We start from the raw sequence: 21,979 nt of genomic DNA, 5'->3' as shown, positions 1-21,979 counted from the left end.
CTTTGTATTCCTCATACATACCAAGATTGTTTTCTTGCCAAGCCATTACATAGGCTGTTTCCTCAGTTTGGAATGCCCCTCTGCAGATCTTTGCATTACTAATCCTTGCCATCATTTAATTTTTTAAGCTTAAATGGTATTTCTTTAGAGAAGCCTTCTGTGATGGCTATATTTTGTGCTATCCCCTCCCCCAACAGCTGTCCAGTCACTCTCCAAACCTTGAATCCTACTTTATTTCTCTTTCTAGAATGTATCTTTATTTAAAATTATTTACCTATTACCATGGCCAGGTAACTCAGTTGGTTAGAGTGTCACCCCATATGCCAAGGGTGCAGATTCTATCTCTGGTCAGGGTACCTTGTATCCCTTGGTTGATACAAGAATCAACCAATCAAGGCTATATAAGTGGAACAACAAATCAATATTTCTCTTTCCCTCTGGACTCTAAAAAAAGAATTAATCAATGGATGCATATAAAAATGGAACAAAAATGAGCATTTCTCTCAAATTTTAACAAAATAAATTTATTTATTTATTGCATTCAACAAGAATTCAGGCTACATTCACCTGGTGAAAATTATATTTTTTATTCTTGTATCTAAAGTTCCAAAAGTATTTTATGAAAATTCTATTTTATGCTTCTTCCCCCTTTGTCAAATATTAATTGACTGTAGAGAGTTGGGTTCATTTCTGGGCTCTCTGTTCTGTTCCATTGGTCTATGTGCCTGTTTTTATGCCAGTACCAGGCTGTTTTAATTCCAGTGGCCTTGTAATATAGTTTGGTATCAGGTATTGTGATCCCTCCTACTTTGTTCTTCTTTCTCAGAATTGTTGCAGCTATTTGGGGTTGTTTATGGTTCCATATATATTTCTGAAATGTTTGTTCTATGTCTGTGAAATATATTATAGGTACTTTAATAGGTATTGCATCAAATCTATAAATCCCTTTGGGTAGTATGGCCAGGGCTTGATCCCCAAAATATATAAAGAACTCACATGACTCCACTCCAGGAAGACAAAAAGCCCAATTAAAAAATTGGCAAAAGACTTCAACAGACATTTCTCCAAGGAACATGCAGAGGGCCCAGAGACACATGAAAAGATGCTCAGCATCACTAGCCATCAGAGAGATGCAAATAAAAACCACAATGAGATACTACCTCACACCACTGAGAATGGCCATCATAAACACATCAACAAACAAGTGTTGGAGAGGATTTAGAGAAAAGGGAACCCCAGTGTACTGTTGGTGGGAATGTAGACTGGTGCAGCCACTGTGGAAAACAGCATGGAATTTCCTCAGAAAACTAAAAATAAAACTGCCTTTTGACCCAGCAGTTCCACTTCTGTGATTATATCCTAAGAGCCCCGAAACACCAATCCAAAAGAACCTATGCACCCCAATGTTCATAGCAGCAGAATTTATAATAGCCAAGTGCTAGAAGCAACCTAAATGCCCATCAGCAAATGAGTGGATCAAAAATCTATGGTACATTTTCACAATGGAATTCTATGCAGCAGAGAGAAAGAAGGAGCTACTACCCTTTATGACAGTATGGATAGAACTGGAGAGCATTATGCTAAGCAAAATAAGCCAGGCAGTGAGGGACAAATACCATATGCTCTCGCCTTTAATGAGAACATAATCAACAACAACAAAAAAGCAAACAAAATATAACCAGAGTCATTGAAAATAAGAACAATCAAACAACAGCCAGAGGGGAAGGGGGAGGAGACAGTGGGGAGAAGGGTTTTCAGGAACAACTAAAAAGGACACATGGACAAAACCAAGGGAGAGGGTGGAAGCAAGGGAGGAAGGTGGTGGGTTTGGAGGTAGTGGGGGTTGGAAGAAAACACAGACAACTGTTATTGAACAATAAAATAATAATAAGAAGAAAAAAACCATATCTGGAGAAATTACATCCCAAGAAAGCATACCCTGAGAAACAATATCTGAGGAATCTATACTATGTATTCTAAGAAACCATATCTTAAGAAACCATATCCAAAGAAACCATATCCTAAAAATCTATATCCTAAGAAAAGATATACTAACAATCCAAACTGTGTATCCTAATAAACAATGTCCTAGAAAATCATAATATGTATCCTAAGAAACCATATCCTAGGAATCCAAACTATATGTTCTAATAAACTATATGCTAAGAAACCATGATCTAAGAAACCATATCCTGAGAAACAATATCCCAGTAAAGGATATGCTAGGAATACAAAGTATACATTCTAAGAAACCATATCCTAAGACACCATTGAGTAAGAAACCATATCCTAGGAAACTACATCCTAAGAAAGCATATCCTGAGAAACCATATCTAAGGAATCCATACTATGTATTCTAAGAAGGCATATCCTAGGAATTCATATCCTAAGCAACCATGTCTTAAAAAACCATGTCCTAGAAAATCATAATAAGTATGCTATGAAACCATATCCTAAGAAATCATAACCTAGAAATCCAAACCATGTATTCAAATAAACCACATACAAAGAAGTCATATTATAAGAAACCACAAAGAAACCATATCCTAGGAATTCAAATTATGTATTGTAAGAAACCATATCCTATGAAACCATATTCTAAGAAAACATTACTTAAAAAACCATATCATAAGAAACCATATCCTAGGAGTCAAAACTCCTATCTATCCTATTCTTAGGATAGAAACCATACCCCTAGAAACCATATCCTAGCAAAATAAATTATGTATCCTAAAAAAACATATCCTAAGAAACCAATCCTAGGAAATCATATGTATTCCCAGAAACCATATGCTAAGAAACCATATCCTAAGCAACCATATTCTTAGAAACCATATCCTAATAAAGGATAACCTAGGAAATGATATTATGTATCCTAAGAAACCATATCCTAGGAAATCATATCCTTAGAAACCATATCTTAATAATGGATATCCCAGGAAACTTTACTATGTATTCTAGAAAACCATATCCTAAGAAACCATACCCTTAGAAACCATATATGTATCCTAAGGAACCATATCCTAAGGACCAATATCCAAAGAAAACATATCCTTAGAAACCATATCCTAATAAAAGATATCCTAGGAAATTATACTATTTATCCTAAAAAACCATATACTAAGCAATCATATTCTTAGAAACCATATCTTAATAAAGGATATCCTAGGAAACTACACTGTGTATCCTAAGAAACCATATCCTAGGAAACCATATCCTAAGCAACCATACCCTTGGAAACCATATCATAATAAAGGATAACCTAGGAAACTATACTATGTATCCTAAGAAATCATATCCTAGGAAACTATACTATGCATCCTAAGAAACCATATCCTAGGAAACCATATCCTTGGAAACCATATCATAATAAAGGATATCCTAAGAAACTATACTGTATATACTAAGAAACCATATACTAGGATACCATATCCTAAGCAATCATATTCTTAGAAACCATATCTTAATAAAGAATATCCTAAGAAACTATACTATGTATTCTAGGAAACCATATCCTAGGAAATCACATATGTATCCTAAGAAACCATATCCTAGGAAACCATATCCTTGGAAACCATATCCTAATAAAGGATATCCTAGGAAACTATACTATGTATCCTAAGAAACCATATACTAGGAAACCATATATGTATCCTAAAAAGCCATATGCTAAGAAAATATATCCTAAGAAAACATATCTTTAGAAACCATATCCTAATAAAAGATATCCTAGGGAATTATACTATGTATCCTAAGAAACCATATCCTAGGAAACCCTATCCTAAGAAACCATATCCTTAGAAACCATATCTTAATAAAGGTATCCTAGGAAACTATACTGTGTACCCTAAGAAACCATATCCTAGGAAACCATATCCTAATAAAGGATATCCTAGGAAACTATACTATGTATCCTAAGAAACCATATACTAGGAAACCATATCCTAAGCAACCATATCCTTAGAAACCATATCTTAATAAAGAATATTGTAAGAAACTATACTATGTATTCTAGGAAACCATGTCCTAGGGAACCATATCTTTGGAAACCATATCCTTAGAAACCATAAATAAAGGATATCCTAAGAAACTATACTATGTATCCTAAGAAACCATATCCTAGAAAACCATATCCTCTGAAACCATACCCTTGGAAACCATATCCTAATAAAGGCTATCCTGAGAAACTATGGTATGTATCCTAAGAAACCATATCCTAAATACCTATATTCTAAAAAACCATATACTAAGAAACCATACCCTAGGAGTCCAAACTATATATTCTAAGAAACCATATACTAAGTAACTGCATTCTAAGATACTATATCCTAAGAAATCATATTCTAGGAATTCATAATATATATCCTAAGAAATCATATGCCAATAAGCCATATCCTAAGAATCCAAACTATGTATTCCAAGAAACCATATCCTAAGAAACTATATTCTATGAAAGCATATCCCAAGGAACCATATCCTGGGAATCCAAACTTTTTATGTTAAGAAACCATATCCTAAGAAATCACAAGATTCCCCATCCTATGAAACCATATCCTAGGAAAACATATCCTTAGAAACCATATCCTAATGAAGAGTATCCTAGGAAACCATACTATGTATCCTAAGAAACCATATCCTAGGAAGCTATATCCTAGGACATAATATATGTACCCTAAGAAACCACATCTTAGGAAACTATATCCTAATAAACCATATCCATAAACACCAGAATCTAGGAGTCCAAACTATGTATTCTAGGAAACCATATTCTAAATACCTATACTCTAAAAACCCATATCCTAAGAAACTACATCCTAGGAATCCAAACTATGTATCCCAAGAAACCATATCCTAAGAAACTATACTCTATGAAACCATATCCTAAGAAACCCTATCCTTAGAAACCATATCCTGGGAATGCAAACTTTGTATGTTAAGAAACGATTTCCTAAGAAATCATAAGATTCCCCATCCTGAGAAACCATATCCTATAGTATAGATTGGCTTACTATATCCTGTAGTGGCTTACTTTATAATATTTATAAAACTACAATTATCTAATTTTAGAAAATGTAACAAATGTATCTGAATGTCTTGATGTGGGGGGAGGGGGCAAAAGGCAAGGTCTGAGTCCTAGCCTGCTTCAGCAATGAAGTGGAACAGAAGGAAAAGTGAAGGAGAGCTACGTTTGCTTTAATGGAGTAGGTACTAATTCTAGAAGAAGCCAGTAGTAAAATGACTTAAATTCTTTCAAAATATTTTTTTCAAAAAAATATGCCTCCAGTCCTGGCTGGTGTGGCTCAGTTTTCTGGAGCATCATCCCAAACACAAAAAGGATGTGGGTCCAATTTCTGGTCAGGGCATGTACGGTAGACAGCCAATTCATATTTCTCTCTCCCATAAATGTTTCTTTCTCCATTCCTCTTTCTAAAATAAGTATATCCTTGGGTGAGGAATATACACACACAGACACAGACACACACACACACATAATGTCTCCAACATTTTCAGTTAATATCTCTCTCCAAGTAAAGAGGAGGGCATTGGGAGAATCATGGGAGAAACAAACTGTAGTCAACTTTTACCTCCTCACTCTGCCCTACAAGTCTACCTAAAACTAAATCAGGTATAGCCTGGTAGGCCTACCTTATTTCAGGGCCCCAGTGACCCAAAGTGCATTATCTTGGAAGCTGATGCTTAAAAGACATATGCACACTGAAGTAACATTTTGGTGGGTATAAGCTGCTTATAAAGTATTTTAATTAGAAATGGTGATCAGATATTTACTAAATGGTTGGGGGCATGGGAAATGTAAAAGGAGCAGTAGCAAAAAAGAGATGAAAAAGAGGCGGTCAATGGGAAAGCAATTTTTGTAGACTTTCCATTTGCTCTAGGTCTATGTTGCTTACCTTTAAGAAGCTGAGAAAAATGTAAGAGATGCATGAAGATCTTGATTGCTGAGCTCTAAATATATTTCTGAACCTTAAATGAAATCAAGTTTTATATGTACAAATAGCTGTTATAACTTGACGTGGCCTATAAACGTTGGAGGTGGGAGAGGCAGAAGTTATTATTCTACTTGATGCCAATCTTTTTTTGTACTTGACTCCAATCTTAAAATAATTTTTCAAGACTTAGAGATTAAGATTTTAATTTGTTTTTAATGCATAAAAGGTTAAGTTGCCACTTTAAATAACTTGCAGACAAATGTATTTCCTGATAAGTTCTAAAATTATTGTAACTCTTCATTTTCTTTTCCTCTCTTTTTAAAATTGTTTACTATTACGGTTGTTCCCACTTTTTCTCCCTTTCCCCCTTCCACCCATTTCCGCCCTCTCCCCTCCTCTGTCAATCCCCATATCTTCTTCATTTTCTTAAGTCCTCTTCCCTTAGAAGCACATTAGAAGAGTAATCCTAAAATAAGAAAAATATTAGTTTCAAACATATCAAGGTATATACATAAACAAATATCTTGAAATACCTTTTTTACAACTGGCTCCTAAACAATATACAGCTATTTTCAATGAAATCTGCAAATAGCTGTATGTGTTTATAAAAGCAGACACTGTTTTATACTGATAAATGATAAAGCAAGGTCAACTGTAAATGTTAGAAAGTTGTAGCCTTTTTATTTCGTACCCAGAAAATGCCAGTAATTTAACATGATATGTTGATAAATGTTGCTCACAGTTTTAACAAAAACAAAATAAATATAATTTCTATGTCATCTTTGGCATGTTGTAAATTCAAAATTATAGCCATTTCTTTAGCAGCACTGTGAGGGGAAAAAGCAATATAAAGTACACTACTGGGGTGGGGCTTACATGAAAAATGTAGAACAATGAAAACTTTCATGTCAAAAAGAGCAATGCTTTTAAAAAACAGTTATAAAGTAAATGATGGTATAAACTCCATGATGTAGTCAGAAAAAGAAAATACAGTTATCTGAACAGTGGGGACCTTTTCTTTCAATAGCTGCATTTACATTTTTAAGTACACATGAATCAAATTTACACATGACTGTTATTTAATGCCATTTCTGTCTGAAGAGCCAGTGAATGTCACATTTTCTATGTCATGACATAAGTGTAGGAATCCCAAACTGCTTGGGAACTGTTGGCAAGACAATGTATGTTTTTTTTTAACTGTGGCTACAGCAAAGTATTTACTCTGCATAAATGCAATGTTAACTAATATTACATAATGTTTTTTAAAAATTAAACACAGAAACACCATATTCTCCCTTTTTTGTACTGTGGAATTTAGTGCAAGATAAGTTCTCATTTCCAAACAATGCTGGTATTTGAATAGTTAATTAGGATTTCTTATATAACTGTTAAAATGGCTATTTCTTGTTAGAATACTTTCATGATGTTAAAAAAATATTTATCATATTAAAAAAACAAATTTACTTTGTTTTTGCTACAAATGGTCTCAACTTCATAGAGAGTGAACCTGAAAACTCAAATGTGACCTGAGCAATATTAGTTGATACAAAAGGAAAAAAGCAAATAACCCTAAATTGGTCACATTATGACAATTTATTAAGAAACTAAAGCACTTAGTACAATGTCTAGAACTGTCCCACATGAAATTAGATGCCTAATAAATAATTTTTGAAGAGACTGATTTATGTAATTAGACAAATAGAATGAAAGCAAAACAGATGCTCTATTGTCCAAGGTGTAGAAATGTGAATACAGAGCAAATCCTAACTTGGTAATCACATATACATTACTTCTAAGAATTTAGCTAAGATTTCTTGCTGGTCAACAAACTAAAATATACATAATTTGTGCACTAGAATATAAGTAAGCAAGCTTCAATTTCTGTATTCTGAAAATACTTTTCCTTTCTGTTGTTCTTCAGAGTTCAAAGAAAGTTATGCCTATGATTTAGGAGTTACTACACTTCCAAGTATTAGCAATCAACTTGAATTTTAAGTAATCAAGCATTTTATTAAAATTATATGATGGACTTCACTATATAGTAAGACTAAAAGCAGGAACAGTGCATCCATGATTAAAATGTATTTGTGAAAAATCACTATCAGTGCCACTACAGTCTTGCATAGGAATGCAGAAAACACACTACTGAGTTGCTCTACTATTTATAGCAATCATTCATTTTTTGATACATGCCAAAATAACCTGAATAAGCTGAAAATGTAAGAAATTGTTCTAAAAGTTTAATTGCAGTTGACCAATTTATAATACTTAATATGGCTTGCATTCTTGTTGAGAAATATTGTGATAAATAGGGTCTCTGTGTCCTGAAATCTAGACAAAGGATCTGGAGACTTTGACCCCCAATGACAGTTTGCATTCAACCTTTCTGTGCTCTTCTTTTCTCTGTAAATACAATAGGAATAAGAGACTGGGGGCATGGGAAGACTTCTTATGTTATAGATCATATGCTATGAGAAACAGATAATTATTGATTTAACAACAACTGCCTCCCTCCACACCATTCTGTCATAGAAATTCATTGTGATTTAAAGCATGGAAGGCTTTAAGAGAAAATGTAAATTAAGAAGTAGAAAGACAAGAACTGTGCAAATAATAACAATAATAAATGAACAAACGGCAATTTACTGGGGCATACTGTGTAAATGTCTTACCCCAAAATGTCTTCCCTGATAATAATTACAGTTTAAATTAATCTCATTTGGTTAGATTGCCTGAAAATCCAGCAAGTAGAAACTCGCTTGATTAGTAGACATCTTTCCTGAAAAATGCCAATTTTCTACTAGTCACTGGTGGAAAAATGGGAACAAAATAGCTCTCCTTTCGCCTTTTTCACTGAAAATAGCTGCTCTGTGAAAATGGAAGTTCAGATTTGAGGAAGGGGAAGGATGTGAGGTTCTTTTGGGTTACAGAATTTTTCAGGAATAATTTAATCATAGAGCCCTCTGAGAGGTAATTAAATAGGATAGCACACAGGGGCTAGAGAGCCAGAGGAAGAGAATGTAGAGAATGCCAAAGACATGCTTTGCTAGTTTAAAGCCTATATTTTCTAGTTAACCTTAAGGCCAAGATAAGTGGTTCTCTACCTTCTTCAGATATAAAGGGTCTCTTATGGTCAGGAAAATACTATTGAATCAGTATAAATAAGTTGCTGTGGTCAGTACTATTTTAGCATATTCTACTAAAACACTAAGCATCTGTCCTTAATATGGGCTGCCTAGAGATATGGAAACCCTTTGGGCTAACCAGAGGTGCTATCAAAATGTTTTACTATGTTTAATTACCAAAGGCAGTAAATTATGAAAATCAATGTTTAGATATTACTGGATCTAACAAAATAGGTTAAAGTTCAATTTTCCCATGAAATCACCATCTCTGGCACTACATTTTAATTTTTCTTGCAATTGGTTTCCTGAGTTTATGCATGATACTATGTGCTTTAGGACATTAGATTATTAGTCTGGGTAAAATTGGTATTTTCCCTTTCAGGAAAAAAAAACTACAATATCTTCTCCCTTCCAGACAACGATAAAAAAAAACCCAAATTGTGCTATAATGAAACACTACCAAGAAACATCAACTAGAAAGAAAAGCAATGCAAAATCATTGTTCATGAATCCATTAGAAACCAAGTGTTCTAAAGTCTTATAAAAAGTTTTTTTTTACTGTTTAAGCATTTATAGAAGTCCCATAAAAAAATCTGTCCCATTTATGTCTGTGTTTGTTGCTTTGCAGTTGTAGCCAAAATAGACATGGTTAGGCATCACTCCTTGAGTTCCTTCTAAAAAAAAGAGGGTACAGTTTAAACCTTTCACTTAAACTAAGGTTACCCCCTACAACCATTAAGCTACCATGTTTGAGTTTTCCACCAGAAAACTCTTGCACAACTGTAAGAAAAACCCAGTAGCACATATGTTTCTTTTACACATTGTCAGTCCTCACTCAGTGATGAGGAATCATGCTGTTCACTGCTTAATTCTGATTGTTCCTTTCATGAAGGACTGTATGGCATGACCATTCTGTGCAAATTCATTGACAAATTAAGATCATCTATTTTTAAAAAAAACTACTGGTTATGGAAAGACAAAGTTAATTTTTGATCAGTTTTCATTTTCCAACTTCACTAATCCTAATTCTATTACTAGAAAAGCACACATGGAAATAGTATCTCTGTTCTGAAAAGTTTAAGATCAAAATCATACCTCTGAGTTTGTCATATTAATTTTGATAGGAAGCCATAATAGCACAAAGAAGATAATGGCAAGACAAGAATAAGTGCATGAGCACACACTGTTATGTGCAATTACATATAGTCATAAAGCAAAATGAGGAAAGAAAAAGCCGAATTGGGGCATAAAAAATAGACAAGATATAATACCAGTCTATTTCTAAGTACTGTTTTCCATGTGACATTAGATGTTCTTTAATGTCTTTGAATTACTGCAAGAAGACATTTCAAACTAAAGACATATACTTTAAACATCACACCCAAAAATCAGATCTTTGTGCAGGGAATATATATCACTTACATTATAGAGAATATGTATAGTTTCTTTTATTAAATACCAAAGTTATGTCTCCTAGGCTAAATTGTATACTTCAATCAGAAATCAACTCTCTCTCTGAACTAAGCAAAATAAAATACACAGCAAACAGTACACCTAGCACACACAAGTAGTTCATTTATATTCATGAAATAAACTGTTAAATCTTCCAAGTTTACATTCATGTGTTCTTTCTGTCAGTAGTAGTAGTAGTAGTAGTAGTAGTAGTAGTAGTAGTAGTAGTAGTAGTAGTAATGGTATCTTATTCAACAACACAAAAAGATTCTTTAAAATTTCATTATTTAGATAATACAATACCTAATACACAGTGGTTCTGAATCATAAATTGAATAAGACCAGATCAATTTGGCCAGATTTCTTTTACAATTTAAAAATGTGTTCAAATTTTATGTAGATTATTAATATTACTTATTTTAAAATGTCAGTTCATCTTTTTGAAAGTTTAACTATTATGTAGCATTGTCTCAAGTTTACTGAAATGCATTATACTATATCATGTGTGCTAAGCTCACAAGCCCACTACAGTAGAATTTCAACTACATTGCCATAGGATTCAAGGTAGATTAATATGCTACACTGTAATTCAAAGCACATGGAAGCCCCAAAAACAACAGTGTAGTTTCTTATAAGGAGGGACAGTAATGTCTAAATCCAATTGGTTCACCTAAAAGTCAGCTTACATAACACCAAGGTAGTGTGAACACCATGTAGTTTATTTTCAAAGGCTTAATTATGACCTATTCAGTAGGTCAGAACACCAATATAAAGCCTTTGACTAGAAAATTCTTCACTTTGACTCCAATTCTTTTAGAGGTGAAATTTACAGAAGCCTTATGGAAATCTTTATTTCTAGATGAGGCCACTTATGGACAATATACAGGTCTGACTGTACACATTATCTGTGATTTAATTCTTCTGTAAAAACTTTGGCAACAACCATATCAGGAGTTCACATATTAGCACAAAAAAACTTTTTCTCTGGTACCAAACTACCATGTCTACATTTCAGTAACTGCAGAGTGGAGTTACTATGAAATGAATAGAGTCCTTTGGTTGTGCACAATAACAAGCTTCTACAATTCATTTTCAATTTGTTTTATTTTTTTAAAGCCTATCCTTCAGGATCTGATGTTAAAAAAAGACCCTGAAATTGACTGGCATTATACTATCATACTTGCATCTTGATTATTGGTAGTGATCCCCCCAACCATTATTGTATAAAACCAGAAAAATGATTAAAGTAACATTATTTAAAAGGAACTATTGAAATGAGTGTGCAGAGAAGTTGTCAGGACCTTATGAACACCCATTATATACTTAAGTAAATCTTGGACACTAGTGAAAAACAACATTATGAATATTGTGGACCTGTGTATGTTTAATTTGGAATCTCACTCCCCCTAAATAAGGAGGCTTACACAGAATATTCAAGTAATGTAGCAGAAAACAATGCCTTTAATATAAGATTAGGCAAAAGCCACACATGTAATTTTCTCTTTGTCCAGCTTGGCTGACAAGCACTGGAAATCTTACAAGCCCGTTGAGGTGTGCTTCTTCATACTCCGTCGCTGAGCTAAGCTTGAGGCAGCAACAGGCTCTAGGACTGGTTGGAAGGTCTTGCGGGTCAGGGCCGAATATGTGGCAACTACTGCTCCCTAAAATAATGAGAAATATCACAAAGTAAATAAAAATCTCTGGAGGTGAAAAAAAAACTTCCAAGCATATCATGAGAGATTTAACTAGAATACAACGTTTTTTCTCCAGGAAAATAATTGAGGATACTTGATTTGTATATTGATGATCCCTCAATGAATTAATACCTGATTACTTGTATATTTTTATTTCAATAACTATGTGTCTTATAATATATCACTATATCAGCATTTGATCAATAATTTAATATACTTTAAAATTTTATCATCAGAAAGGCTATAGGTCGAGGTCAAGAAGAGCCCATGTTTGTTATTTTGAAAAACAGAATAAAACAAATCTACAAATATATCTTTAAAAAATAAAGATACTTCAAGGTAATATGTGTCATCAGTTGGTGGCATGCGTGCCTTTATTAGATATCGAGCATTTGGAAGGTACATAAAAGCATGTTTTACCTTTACGACATGTGATGTATCATTTCTATCTGGCTGATCACTTGCCAACTGGTCTCTGTGGGTTATCCATGAGTGTTTTAATACTTGTTCTGTAGTGTACCGCTGATGTGGGTCCATATGTAGCATATGGGAAAGCAAATCCTAAATTAAATGAATATGTATATGAAACACAATATATCAATAAAATTTTTAGTAAATATATATCACTTCACATTTTCTCAAAATATGAAAGCATCAGCATATTTTCAGTCTCTCTGATTTGACCTACCCTTAGCAAAAGCAAACCTATACTCTGAATAGTTAACTGTCAAAAGAGAATCTTGAAATAGATTTTTTGATACACAGTAAATCTCTATTATTTCTAAATCAAGGAATATCAAATCTGTGGAACTGGAATGCGGTTAGTGAAGGAGAAGGAAAATGTAAACTAGCAGGAGTTACCCTAGAATGTGCTAAATGGTTAAGAGGAGAAAGGAATTCGTGATCTTAGCTGGTAAGGTGGGCCCCAAAGTATAAGGGTATTTGTATAAAGATTCAAGATGAAAGGGAGGATTTCATGTTGTTAATTCACCCAGCAGCTAATGGTTTACTGTATAAAATACTAAAGAAAGCAAAATATAAATCAAAGGTTAGAAGCTGACTGATAGCATAGTAATGTTCAGAGTATCATAAGTTTTTCATCAGAGTAACTGTGACTATGCTTATTTTATCTTTGATAATAAAGGTTATGAAATTAATGCAACCTAATGGTGAAACCCAATTGTAAATATATAAAATTGTGTGTTAATTTTTTCAATATATTTTATTTATTTATTTTTAGAGAAGAGAAGGGAGAGAGAAAAAGAGGGAGAGAAACATCAATGTGTGGTTGCCTCTCACATGCCCCCTACAGGGGGCCTGGCCAGCAACCCAGGCATGTGCCCTCACTAGGAGTCAAATCAGTCACCTTTTGGTTTGCAAGCTGGTACTCAATCCACTGAGCTATACCAGCCAGGGTGAAATGCCAGGACGAAATTATGTGTTAATTTTAAATAAATGCTGCAAGCACGTTATTTTAGAGAAAGGAGAAGTCAACTCTCCTTAATAAGCATCTTCTAAAATGGAAACAAAATCATCATTTCATAAACTTTTCACCAGTAGCAGAAGCCATGAAACTAAAAACTCTAAAGAATAACATCAGAATCTGAAGAATAATGGAAATGATTGAAACTATGTAAAGCAGTAGAAAAATCAATAAAAAATCTGCTAGAAAAAAGGGCAAATGGGAATAAATAAATGAAAAAGTAATATAAAAAATGTAACAGTGGTTACTTCAATAAAACAGACCTAAATGATAATCATAAAATGATAAATGTCCAACAGTACATGGACTTCTCCCTCTGGTCAAGATGAAATACCAGGAGTTGGACTCAACCACCTGCTTGAAACAACATTCTCATCTCCTCCCCTGCAAAAACCCATAAATATAGGACACAAAAGCTTTCAATAGATCAGAGTAGGCAATGAAGGAGAGTGATCCCTAAAAGACAGGAAACAAATCAAGTAAGCCATATGATTACCCCAGGTTACCACCTTGAAGAGAGAGTTTTCTGGCTCTGGTACACATAAGAGAGACCCAGGCAGAGCCTGGCAGTTTCCCTGAGTTGAGGAGATGGAACTGAGAATTAGAGAAGAGCAAGGCAGACAGAGAGTTAGGAAGGCAGACTACCAGACAGGTGAGAGGATCAGAGAGAGAACTACAGAGATCTGAAGAAGGTCTCCTGTAAGTATTCAGGAGATTACTGATAAACCTGTATATATGTGGTGGTGGAGGAAGACTACCAAAGGCAATGGGAAGAACTATCTGAAAGGACTGTAGAGAAATCAGAACTCCCATGTTGGAGAATATTGCCTGTTCCCATCAGCTAGACTGGAAAATTTCCTAATTCATGAAGTATTTGGTAAAGTACTTAGAAGCAACTTGCCTGAGTAGTGAGTAGCCCAAGACTAAAAAAATATTAAAAGAAAAACCTAAAACTACCAAATTATTTCTCTAGCTTAACTGTGATCCAGAATAAATTTCAAGAATATTTACAGAAATAAAAATATGCCCTGCATCCACTGGAGTAAAATTCACTATGCCTGAATTCTTAGCAAAAATTACCAGGTATACAAAAAGAAGGAAAATAAAATGCATAATAAGGAGAAAAAAATCAATCAAAATTGATCCACGACTGACACACGTTAGAATCACCAGATAAGAACATTAAAACATTTAAAATTCCATTCCATATGTTCAAATATTAAGTGGGAACATAGCGGGTATAAAAACATAGAAATTGAACTTCTTCTAGACATGAAAACTAAAATGTGAGACAAAAAATAAACTAATAAGATTAACAGCAAATTTTGTATGGTGAATAAAAAGACTGATTGCTAAGACATAACAATAGATACTATCCAAGAGAAAGAGTGTGGGAGGACTTCCAAGATGGCGATGGAGTAGGATGGAGCTGATTCCATTTCCCTGTATACATGAGAGAAAATCCTGGCCAATCTATGGAGGAACAGTGCAAACAGCCAACAGTTCCCCAGCATATATGAAAATAAGAGACCAGAAATCATAGTGGAGACTGAAAAACCGGACGGTAAGGAGACAGCTGCAGTAGAGTCTCAGGTACCAGAGCAAAGACAGGAGCAGTAGTGGCCTCAGCCAGTGCACAGCGCTCAGAGCTCAGTGCCCAGCACACAGTGCCTGGCTCCCAGTGCGTCTACCATGGACTCTTTCAGAGCCCTGGGCCTGCCGAAGGGTCCTTGGGAGAGCTCTGGGTTATCAGCTCCCTCCCTCCCCTGCCAAGCAAGGTTGGGCTCCAGGAGAGACCTGTTTCCATGAGTTTGCAGAAAGGGTACTAAGGACAAAGGGCTGAGATCAACTGTGGACCCTGTGGTTGCCAGCTCAGGAGAATTGAGAGGCTCAGTGTCAGGCTCTGACTCCTATAGTCACCGATCTGGCTGGGGGATTAGGCTGTGCTGAGAGGCAGGCTTTCTGAAGGAGAGAAAGTTTTTGGAAAGTAAACTGAAGGATTCTGCAACAGCTGCTTGGCCTGCTCCCCACCCAGCCTGCCAGCAAACCCGAGGTTGGGCAGAGGGCCTAGAGTTCCCCCACAGAACTGGGACGGGTCTGCACCCAAACCTGTGGGACCCAGGCAGCCTGGCTGGCATGTGTGTGCATGCATGCCCGAACCCCAACCCATGGAGATGAACCCTGGGGAAAGAGTGCTATGAGGAAGACCTACATCCCCTTTGTGGGGCCCTGGGGAGAGGTGCAGGGTTGGCTCTTGGGAGAGGGCTGGCAGAAAGACCACACCAATCGCCCCTTAGCCTGCTACAGCCAGAAAAACTGGTTTGGCCAGTGTGAAACCAACAAGAGATGTTTCTTTTTTTTTTTTTTAAGTAATCTTTTATTTTTTTAATTTTATTATCATTTTATCTTTCAATACTTTTTTTCTTCTCCTTCCTTCCTTCCTTCCTTCCTTCCTTCCTTCCTTCCTTCCTTCCTTCCTTCCTTCCTTCCTCCCTCCCTCCCTCCCTCCCTCCCTCCCTCCCTTCCTTCCTTCCTTTCCAAACTTACTGCTTTTTCTTCCCTTCTCCCACCTTTTTTTTCCCTTTACCCAAAAGTGACACAAACAACTTGGAAGTGGGAAAAGACTAGAGTTGGATCCAAAGAGGGGGCATCCCAATAGTAGAGACAGAGAGACAAATTTCACTTTGCTATAGCAGAGAAGCCACAAGTTGCGGCATATTTGTATTTTTTTCATTATTCTCTCTTCTTTTATATTTTAATAGTACCTTTGTATTTCTCCTCTTTCTGTATAGGCTTCTTTGCCTTGACTGGTTATACTGTATCATCTGACAGGTTTCCCCTGTTCTCTCCTCCACAGTGTATTGCTAATTTTCTATATTTTGCACCACTGATTTTCATTTAGCACACTACCCAAAGTTCTATACCCTCTATGCATGTTATCCTGATCATATAGAGTCTGTCATATGATTGTTGCTGTAATATTATTGTAAATAATAGCTGTTCTATACAACTGTAAATATTTCACAACACATCTCCCGGATCTTAGCCCACTTTACAGGTTCCTGAATTCTATTACTGTAGTGATTAACTCTATTTGCTCAAACACTACACCTATTTACTATCCTTTACTCTCACCATACCTTAGAATCTGACTGCCTGCAATCTCACTGCTTTCTAGATCCACTCACAAGACTTCCTTCCCCAAAAAGAGACATGTCTTGTGTGCATTCTCTCTTAAAAGTGGCAGGTTTGGTTGAAGATTACGGTTAACGCTATATATAGCCTAAAGATCTTCTATCTCTTCTCTACCGGCTGTGACTGTAAATATCATACTCTCCCGCTATCATAAACCATTTTGCCCCCCCCAACTGATCACAAAAGAAAAAAAAATGAGTAGTTGGAAGCAGAGAACACCAGGATACCCAAAGGACACTGCACCATTGAATCTCACAGGTATTCTACCACAGAAATTCACACCATGAACCCAGGGAGTCAGAACAGATCAATTTAAGAAGCTGAGGCTAACATGAAGAGACACACAAACAATGGGAAGGCAAAAAGAAAAAACAATCCCCAAAAGAAAGGAAAGGAGGAAGCCTCAGAAAAAAATGTTAGATGAAATAGAGGCAAGTCAAATACCGGATATTGAATTCAAAGCACTGGTTATCAGGAAGTTCAAAGAACTCACAATAAGCTACTAAAAACTACAGGAGAGCTATAATGAACTCACTGCAAACTATATCAACAAGAAAAAGGAAATAGAAACTATGAGCAAGAACCAAGAGGAAATGAGGAATAAAATTTCTGAACTGAGGAACACAGTAGAAGGAATCAAAAGCAGGATCAATAAAGCAGAAGACCGGATCAGTGAGTTGGAGGAAAAAGAAGAAAAAAAACTTCCAGAAAGAGCAAGAAAAGGAAAAGAGGCTCAGAAACAATGAACAGGGATTAAGAGAAATGCAAGACAATATGAAATGTAATAATATCCGATTAATAGGGATACTAGAAGAACAAGAAGAAGGGATAGAAAACCTATTTGAAAAAGTAATGAAAAACTTCCGAAATTTTTAATTTTTTAGATTTATTTAATTATTGTTCAAGTACAGTTTTCTGTCTTATACTCCCAACCCTGCCCACCCCCAGAGTGCCTCCCACCTCCCTCCTATTCCCCCCAACTTATGTCCATGTGTCCTTTATACATCTTCCTGTGAATACTACCCCTTTTCCCCTGTGACTCTCTCCCCTCTGCCCTCTGGTCCCTGTCAGCCTGTTCTGTATTTCAGTGTTTTTGGTCATATTTTGCTTCCCTGTTTGTTTTGTTGCTTAGGTTGCTGTTAAAAGTGAGATCATACGGTATTTATCTTTCACCTCCTGGCTTATTTCCATCACCATAATGCTTTCCAGTTCCACCCATGCTTTTGTAAAGAGTAGGAGCTCCTTATTTCTTTCTGCTGCATAGAATTCCATTGTGTACATGTACCATAGTTTTTGTATCCATTCATTTACTACTGGGCATCTAGGTTGCTTCCAACTCTTGACTATTGTAAATTGTGTGCTATGAACACTGGCGTGCACAGGTTCTTTGGATCAGTGTTTCAGGATTCTAAGGATATACTCCTAAGAGTGGAATTCTGGGTCAAAAGGCATGTTCATTTCTAGTTTTCTTAGAAAATTCCACACTGCTTTCCATAGTGGTTGTACGACTTTCCTAATTTGATGATTGAAAAAAAGTCACACAAATTCAGGAATCAGAGAGTCCCAATCAAGAGGAACTCAAAGAGGCCCACATCAAGACACATCATCATCAAATGGCAAAATTCCAAGACAAAGAGAGAATCTTAAAGGCAGCAAGGAAGAAACAAGAAGTAACATACAAGGGAGCCCCAATAAGGTTAGCTACTGACTTCTCAATGGAAACACTCCAAGCAAGAAGAGAATGGCAAGAAATATTCCAAGTAATGAGAACCAGAGGCCTACAACCAAGGCTACTTTACCCAGCAAGGCTCTCAATCAAGATAGAAGGCCAAATAAAGAGCTTCCAAGACAAAAGAAGTCTAAAAGAATAACCCTCCACCAAACCAGCTCTACAAGAAAAACTAAAAGGACTGCTTTAAGGAAAGGAAGGAAAAGAGAGAAACAGAGAGGAACACAGGTACAAAAATGGCAATGAATAAGTACCTATCAATAGTAACCTTAAAGGTAAATGGTCCAAATGCTCCAATCAAAAGACACACAATAGCTGAATGGATAAGAAAGCATGACCCACACATATGCTGCCTACAAGAGACCCACTTCAGGACAAAAGACCATCACAGACTAAAAGTGAAAGGCTGGAAACAAGTTTTCCAAACAAACAAACAAACAAGAATGAAAAGCTGGGGTAGCAATTCTCATATCAGACAAAATAGACTTCAAAAAAGGGCCATAAAGAGAGACCCAGAAGGTCACTTCATTATACTCAAGGGAAGAATCCACCAAGAAGACATTAACATTGTAAACATATATGCACCAAACATATGGGCACCCAAATATATCAAGAAAATCTTAGAGGACTTCAAGAATGATATTGACAGCAACACAATTATAGTAGGGGATTTTAACACCCCACTATCAAAAATGGACAGATCTTCCAAACAAAATCTCAACAAAGATGTTGTAGCATTGAACAACACCCTAGATGAAATGGACTTAACTAATATATATATAGAACCCTTCATCCCAAAGAAGCTAAATACACATTCTTTTCAAATGCACATGCAACATTTTCAAAAATCAACCACATGATAGGACACAAAACGAACCTTAACGAATTCAAGAAAACTGAAACCATCCCAAGCATTTTCTCTGACCATAAGGGACTGAAACTGGAAACCAACTCCAAATGAAAAAACCCAAAACATTCAAAATCATGGAGATTGAATGGCATGCTATTAAACAAGAAATGGGACAAGAATGAAATCAGGGAAGAAATCAAAAAGTTTCTGGAAACAAATGAAAATGAACTCACAACAACCCAAAACTTATGGGACACAGCGATGGCAGTCCTGAGAAGGAAGTTCATAGTAATACAGGCCTATCTAAGAAACATAGAAACATTTCAAACAAACAACCTAACACTAACATTTCAAACAAACAACCTAACACAACCTAAAGAAGCCTACAAGAATCTGAGGAACAACAACAAATACACCCCAGAGCAAGTAGAAGGAAGGAATTAACTAAGATCAGAGCAGAATTCAATGAAATAGAGACTAAAAGCACAATCGTAAGGATCAATGAATCCAGGAGCTGGTGTTTTGAAAAGATAAACAAAATTGACAAGCCATTAAGTAGGCTCATTGAGAAAAGAAGAGAGAGGACACAAATATACACAATCAGAAATGAAAGAGGAGAGATTACAAAGGACACCACAGAAATAGAAGGGATTGTAAGAAATTACTATGAAGAAATGTATGCCAAGAAATTTGAAAACCCAGGTGTAATGGAAAAATTTCTAGAAAAAATAGAATATTCCAAAACTCAAAGAAGAAGAAGCAGAAGGCCTGAATAGGCCAATAATAGCAGATGAAATTGAAGCAGTAATCAAAAAACTCCCATCACACAAAAGCCCTGGACCAGATGGGTTCACAGGAGAATTCTACAAAGCATTTAAGGGAAAACTAACCCCTATTCTTCACTGGCTATTCCAAAAAATCCAAAATGATGAAAGACTCCTGAACTTTTTTTTTTATAAAGCCAGCATCATCCTAATTCCAATACCAGATAGAGACAAAGCAAAGAAAGAAAACTTCAGGCCAATATCACTGATGAACATAGATGCTAAAATTCTCAGCAAAAATATTGGCAAATTGCATCCAACAATACATTAAAAAGATCATTTACCATGACCAACTGGGATTCATCCCAGGAATGCAAGGATGGTTCAATGTTCACAAATCAGTAAATGTAATACATCACATAAACAAAAGCAAAAACAAAAACCACATGATCATATCAGTAGATCTGGAAAAAACTTTTCATAAGGTACAACACCTATTTATGATAAAAACAATCAGCAAAGTGGGAATATATGGAGTATCCCTCAATATAATAAAGGCCAAATATGAGAGGTCTAAAGCCAACATCATACTCAATGGGCAAAAACTAAAATCTTTTCCACTAAGATCAGGAACAAGACAAGGTTGTCCACTTTCACCACTTCTATTCAATACAGTTTTGGGAGTTTTAGCCACATGATCAGACAAGAGAAGGAAATAAAAAGCATCCAAATCAGAAAGGACAAAACAAAACTGTCACTGTTTGCAGATGACATGATAGTGTACCTGGAAAATCCTATAGACTCCATCAAAAAACTGCTCGACCTAATAAATTAATTTGGCAAAACAACGGGTTACAAAGTCAATATCCAAAAATCAAAGGCATTTTTGTATATTAACAAAGAAACAGCAGAAGCAGATATCAAGAAAAAATCCCATTCAATATAGCAAAAACAAAAATAAAATATCTGGGAATAAACCTAACCAAGGAGGTAAAAGACCTCTATGCAGAAAACTACACAACACTGAAGAAAGAAATCAAGGAAGACACAAACAAATGGAAACATATACCTTGTTCATGGATTGGAAGAGTGAACATCATCAAAATGTCCATACTACCCAAAGCAATTTACAGATTCAATGCAGTACCTATTAAAATACCAATGGCATATTTCACAGACATACAACAAACATTTCAAAAATTTATATGGGACCATAAATGACCCCAAATAGCAGCTGCAATTTTGAGAAAGAAGAACAAAGTAGGAGGGATCACAATACCTGATATCAAACTGTATTACAAGGCCACTGGAATCAAAACAGCCTGGTACTGGCATAAAAACAGGCACATAGACCAATGGAACAGAACAGAGAGCCTAGAAGTAAACCCAACTCTTTATGGTCAATTAATACTGGACAAAGGGGGCAGCAACATAAAATGGAGTAAAAATAGCCTCTTCAACTAATGGTGGTGGGAGAACTAGATAGCTGATGTGCAAAAAAATGAAACTTGAGCACCAACTTATACCATACACCAAAATAAACTCAAGGTGGATAAAAGACTTAAATAGAAACCATGACACCATTAAAGTCCTAGAGGAGAACATTGGCAGGAAAAATCTCAGATATTTCACACAGCAACTTTTTTGCAGATATGTCCCCTAGATCAAGGAACATAAAGGAAAGAATAAACAAATGGGATCTCATCAAAATAAAAACTTCTGTATGGTTAAAGAAAACA

The 21,979-nt window shown here is 35.5% G+C and overlaps 1 protein-coding gene across 7 annotated transcripts in view; it reads right to left on the bottom strand.

Moving 5' to 3' along the window:
* Positions 1-6,627: 6,627 nt before the first annotated feature.
* RPS6KA6 (ribosomal protein S6 kinase A6) overlaps positions 6,628-21,979 on the bottom strand; it is a 125,339-nt gene continuing 109,987 nt past the window's right edge. For all 7 annotated transcript variants that reach the window (XM_053662437.1, XM_053662433.1, XM_053662436.1 and 4 more), the window contains 2 exons: positions 12,640-12,780; positions 6,628-12,186 (listed from right to left, as the gene is read on the bottom strand). In XM_053662437.1, the coding sequence (XP_053518412.1) occupies positions 12,061-12,186; positions 12,640-12,780 (267 nt within the window). In that variant the 3' untranslated portion in view covers positions 6,628-12,060. The remainder of the gene's footprint in view (positions 12,187-12,639; positions 12,781-21,979) is intronic.

This window comes from Artibeus jamaicensis, unplaced genomic scaffold (genome assembly GCF_021234435.1).
Source record: "Artibeus jamaicensis isolate MK-2021 breed Jamaican fruit bat unplaced genomic scaffold, CSHL_Jam_final contig_241, whole genome shotgun sequence".
In the NCBI taxonomy this organism is placed as follows: domain Eukaryota; kingdom Metazoa; phylum Chordata; class Mammalia; order Chiroptera; family Phyllostomidae; genus Artibeus; species Artibeus jamaicensis.
This window is presented reverse-complemented; position numbering and strand designations above follow the sequence as displayed.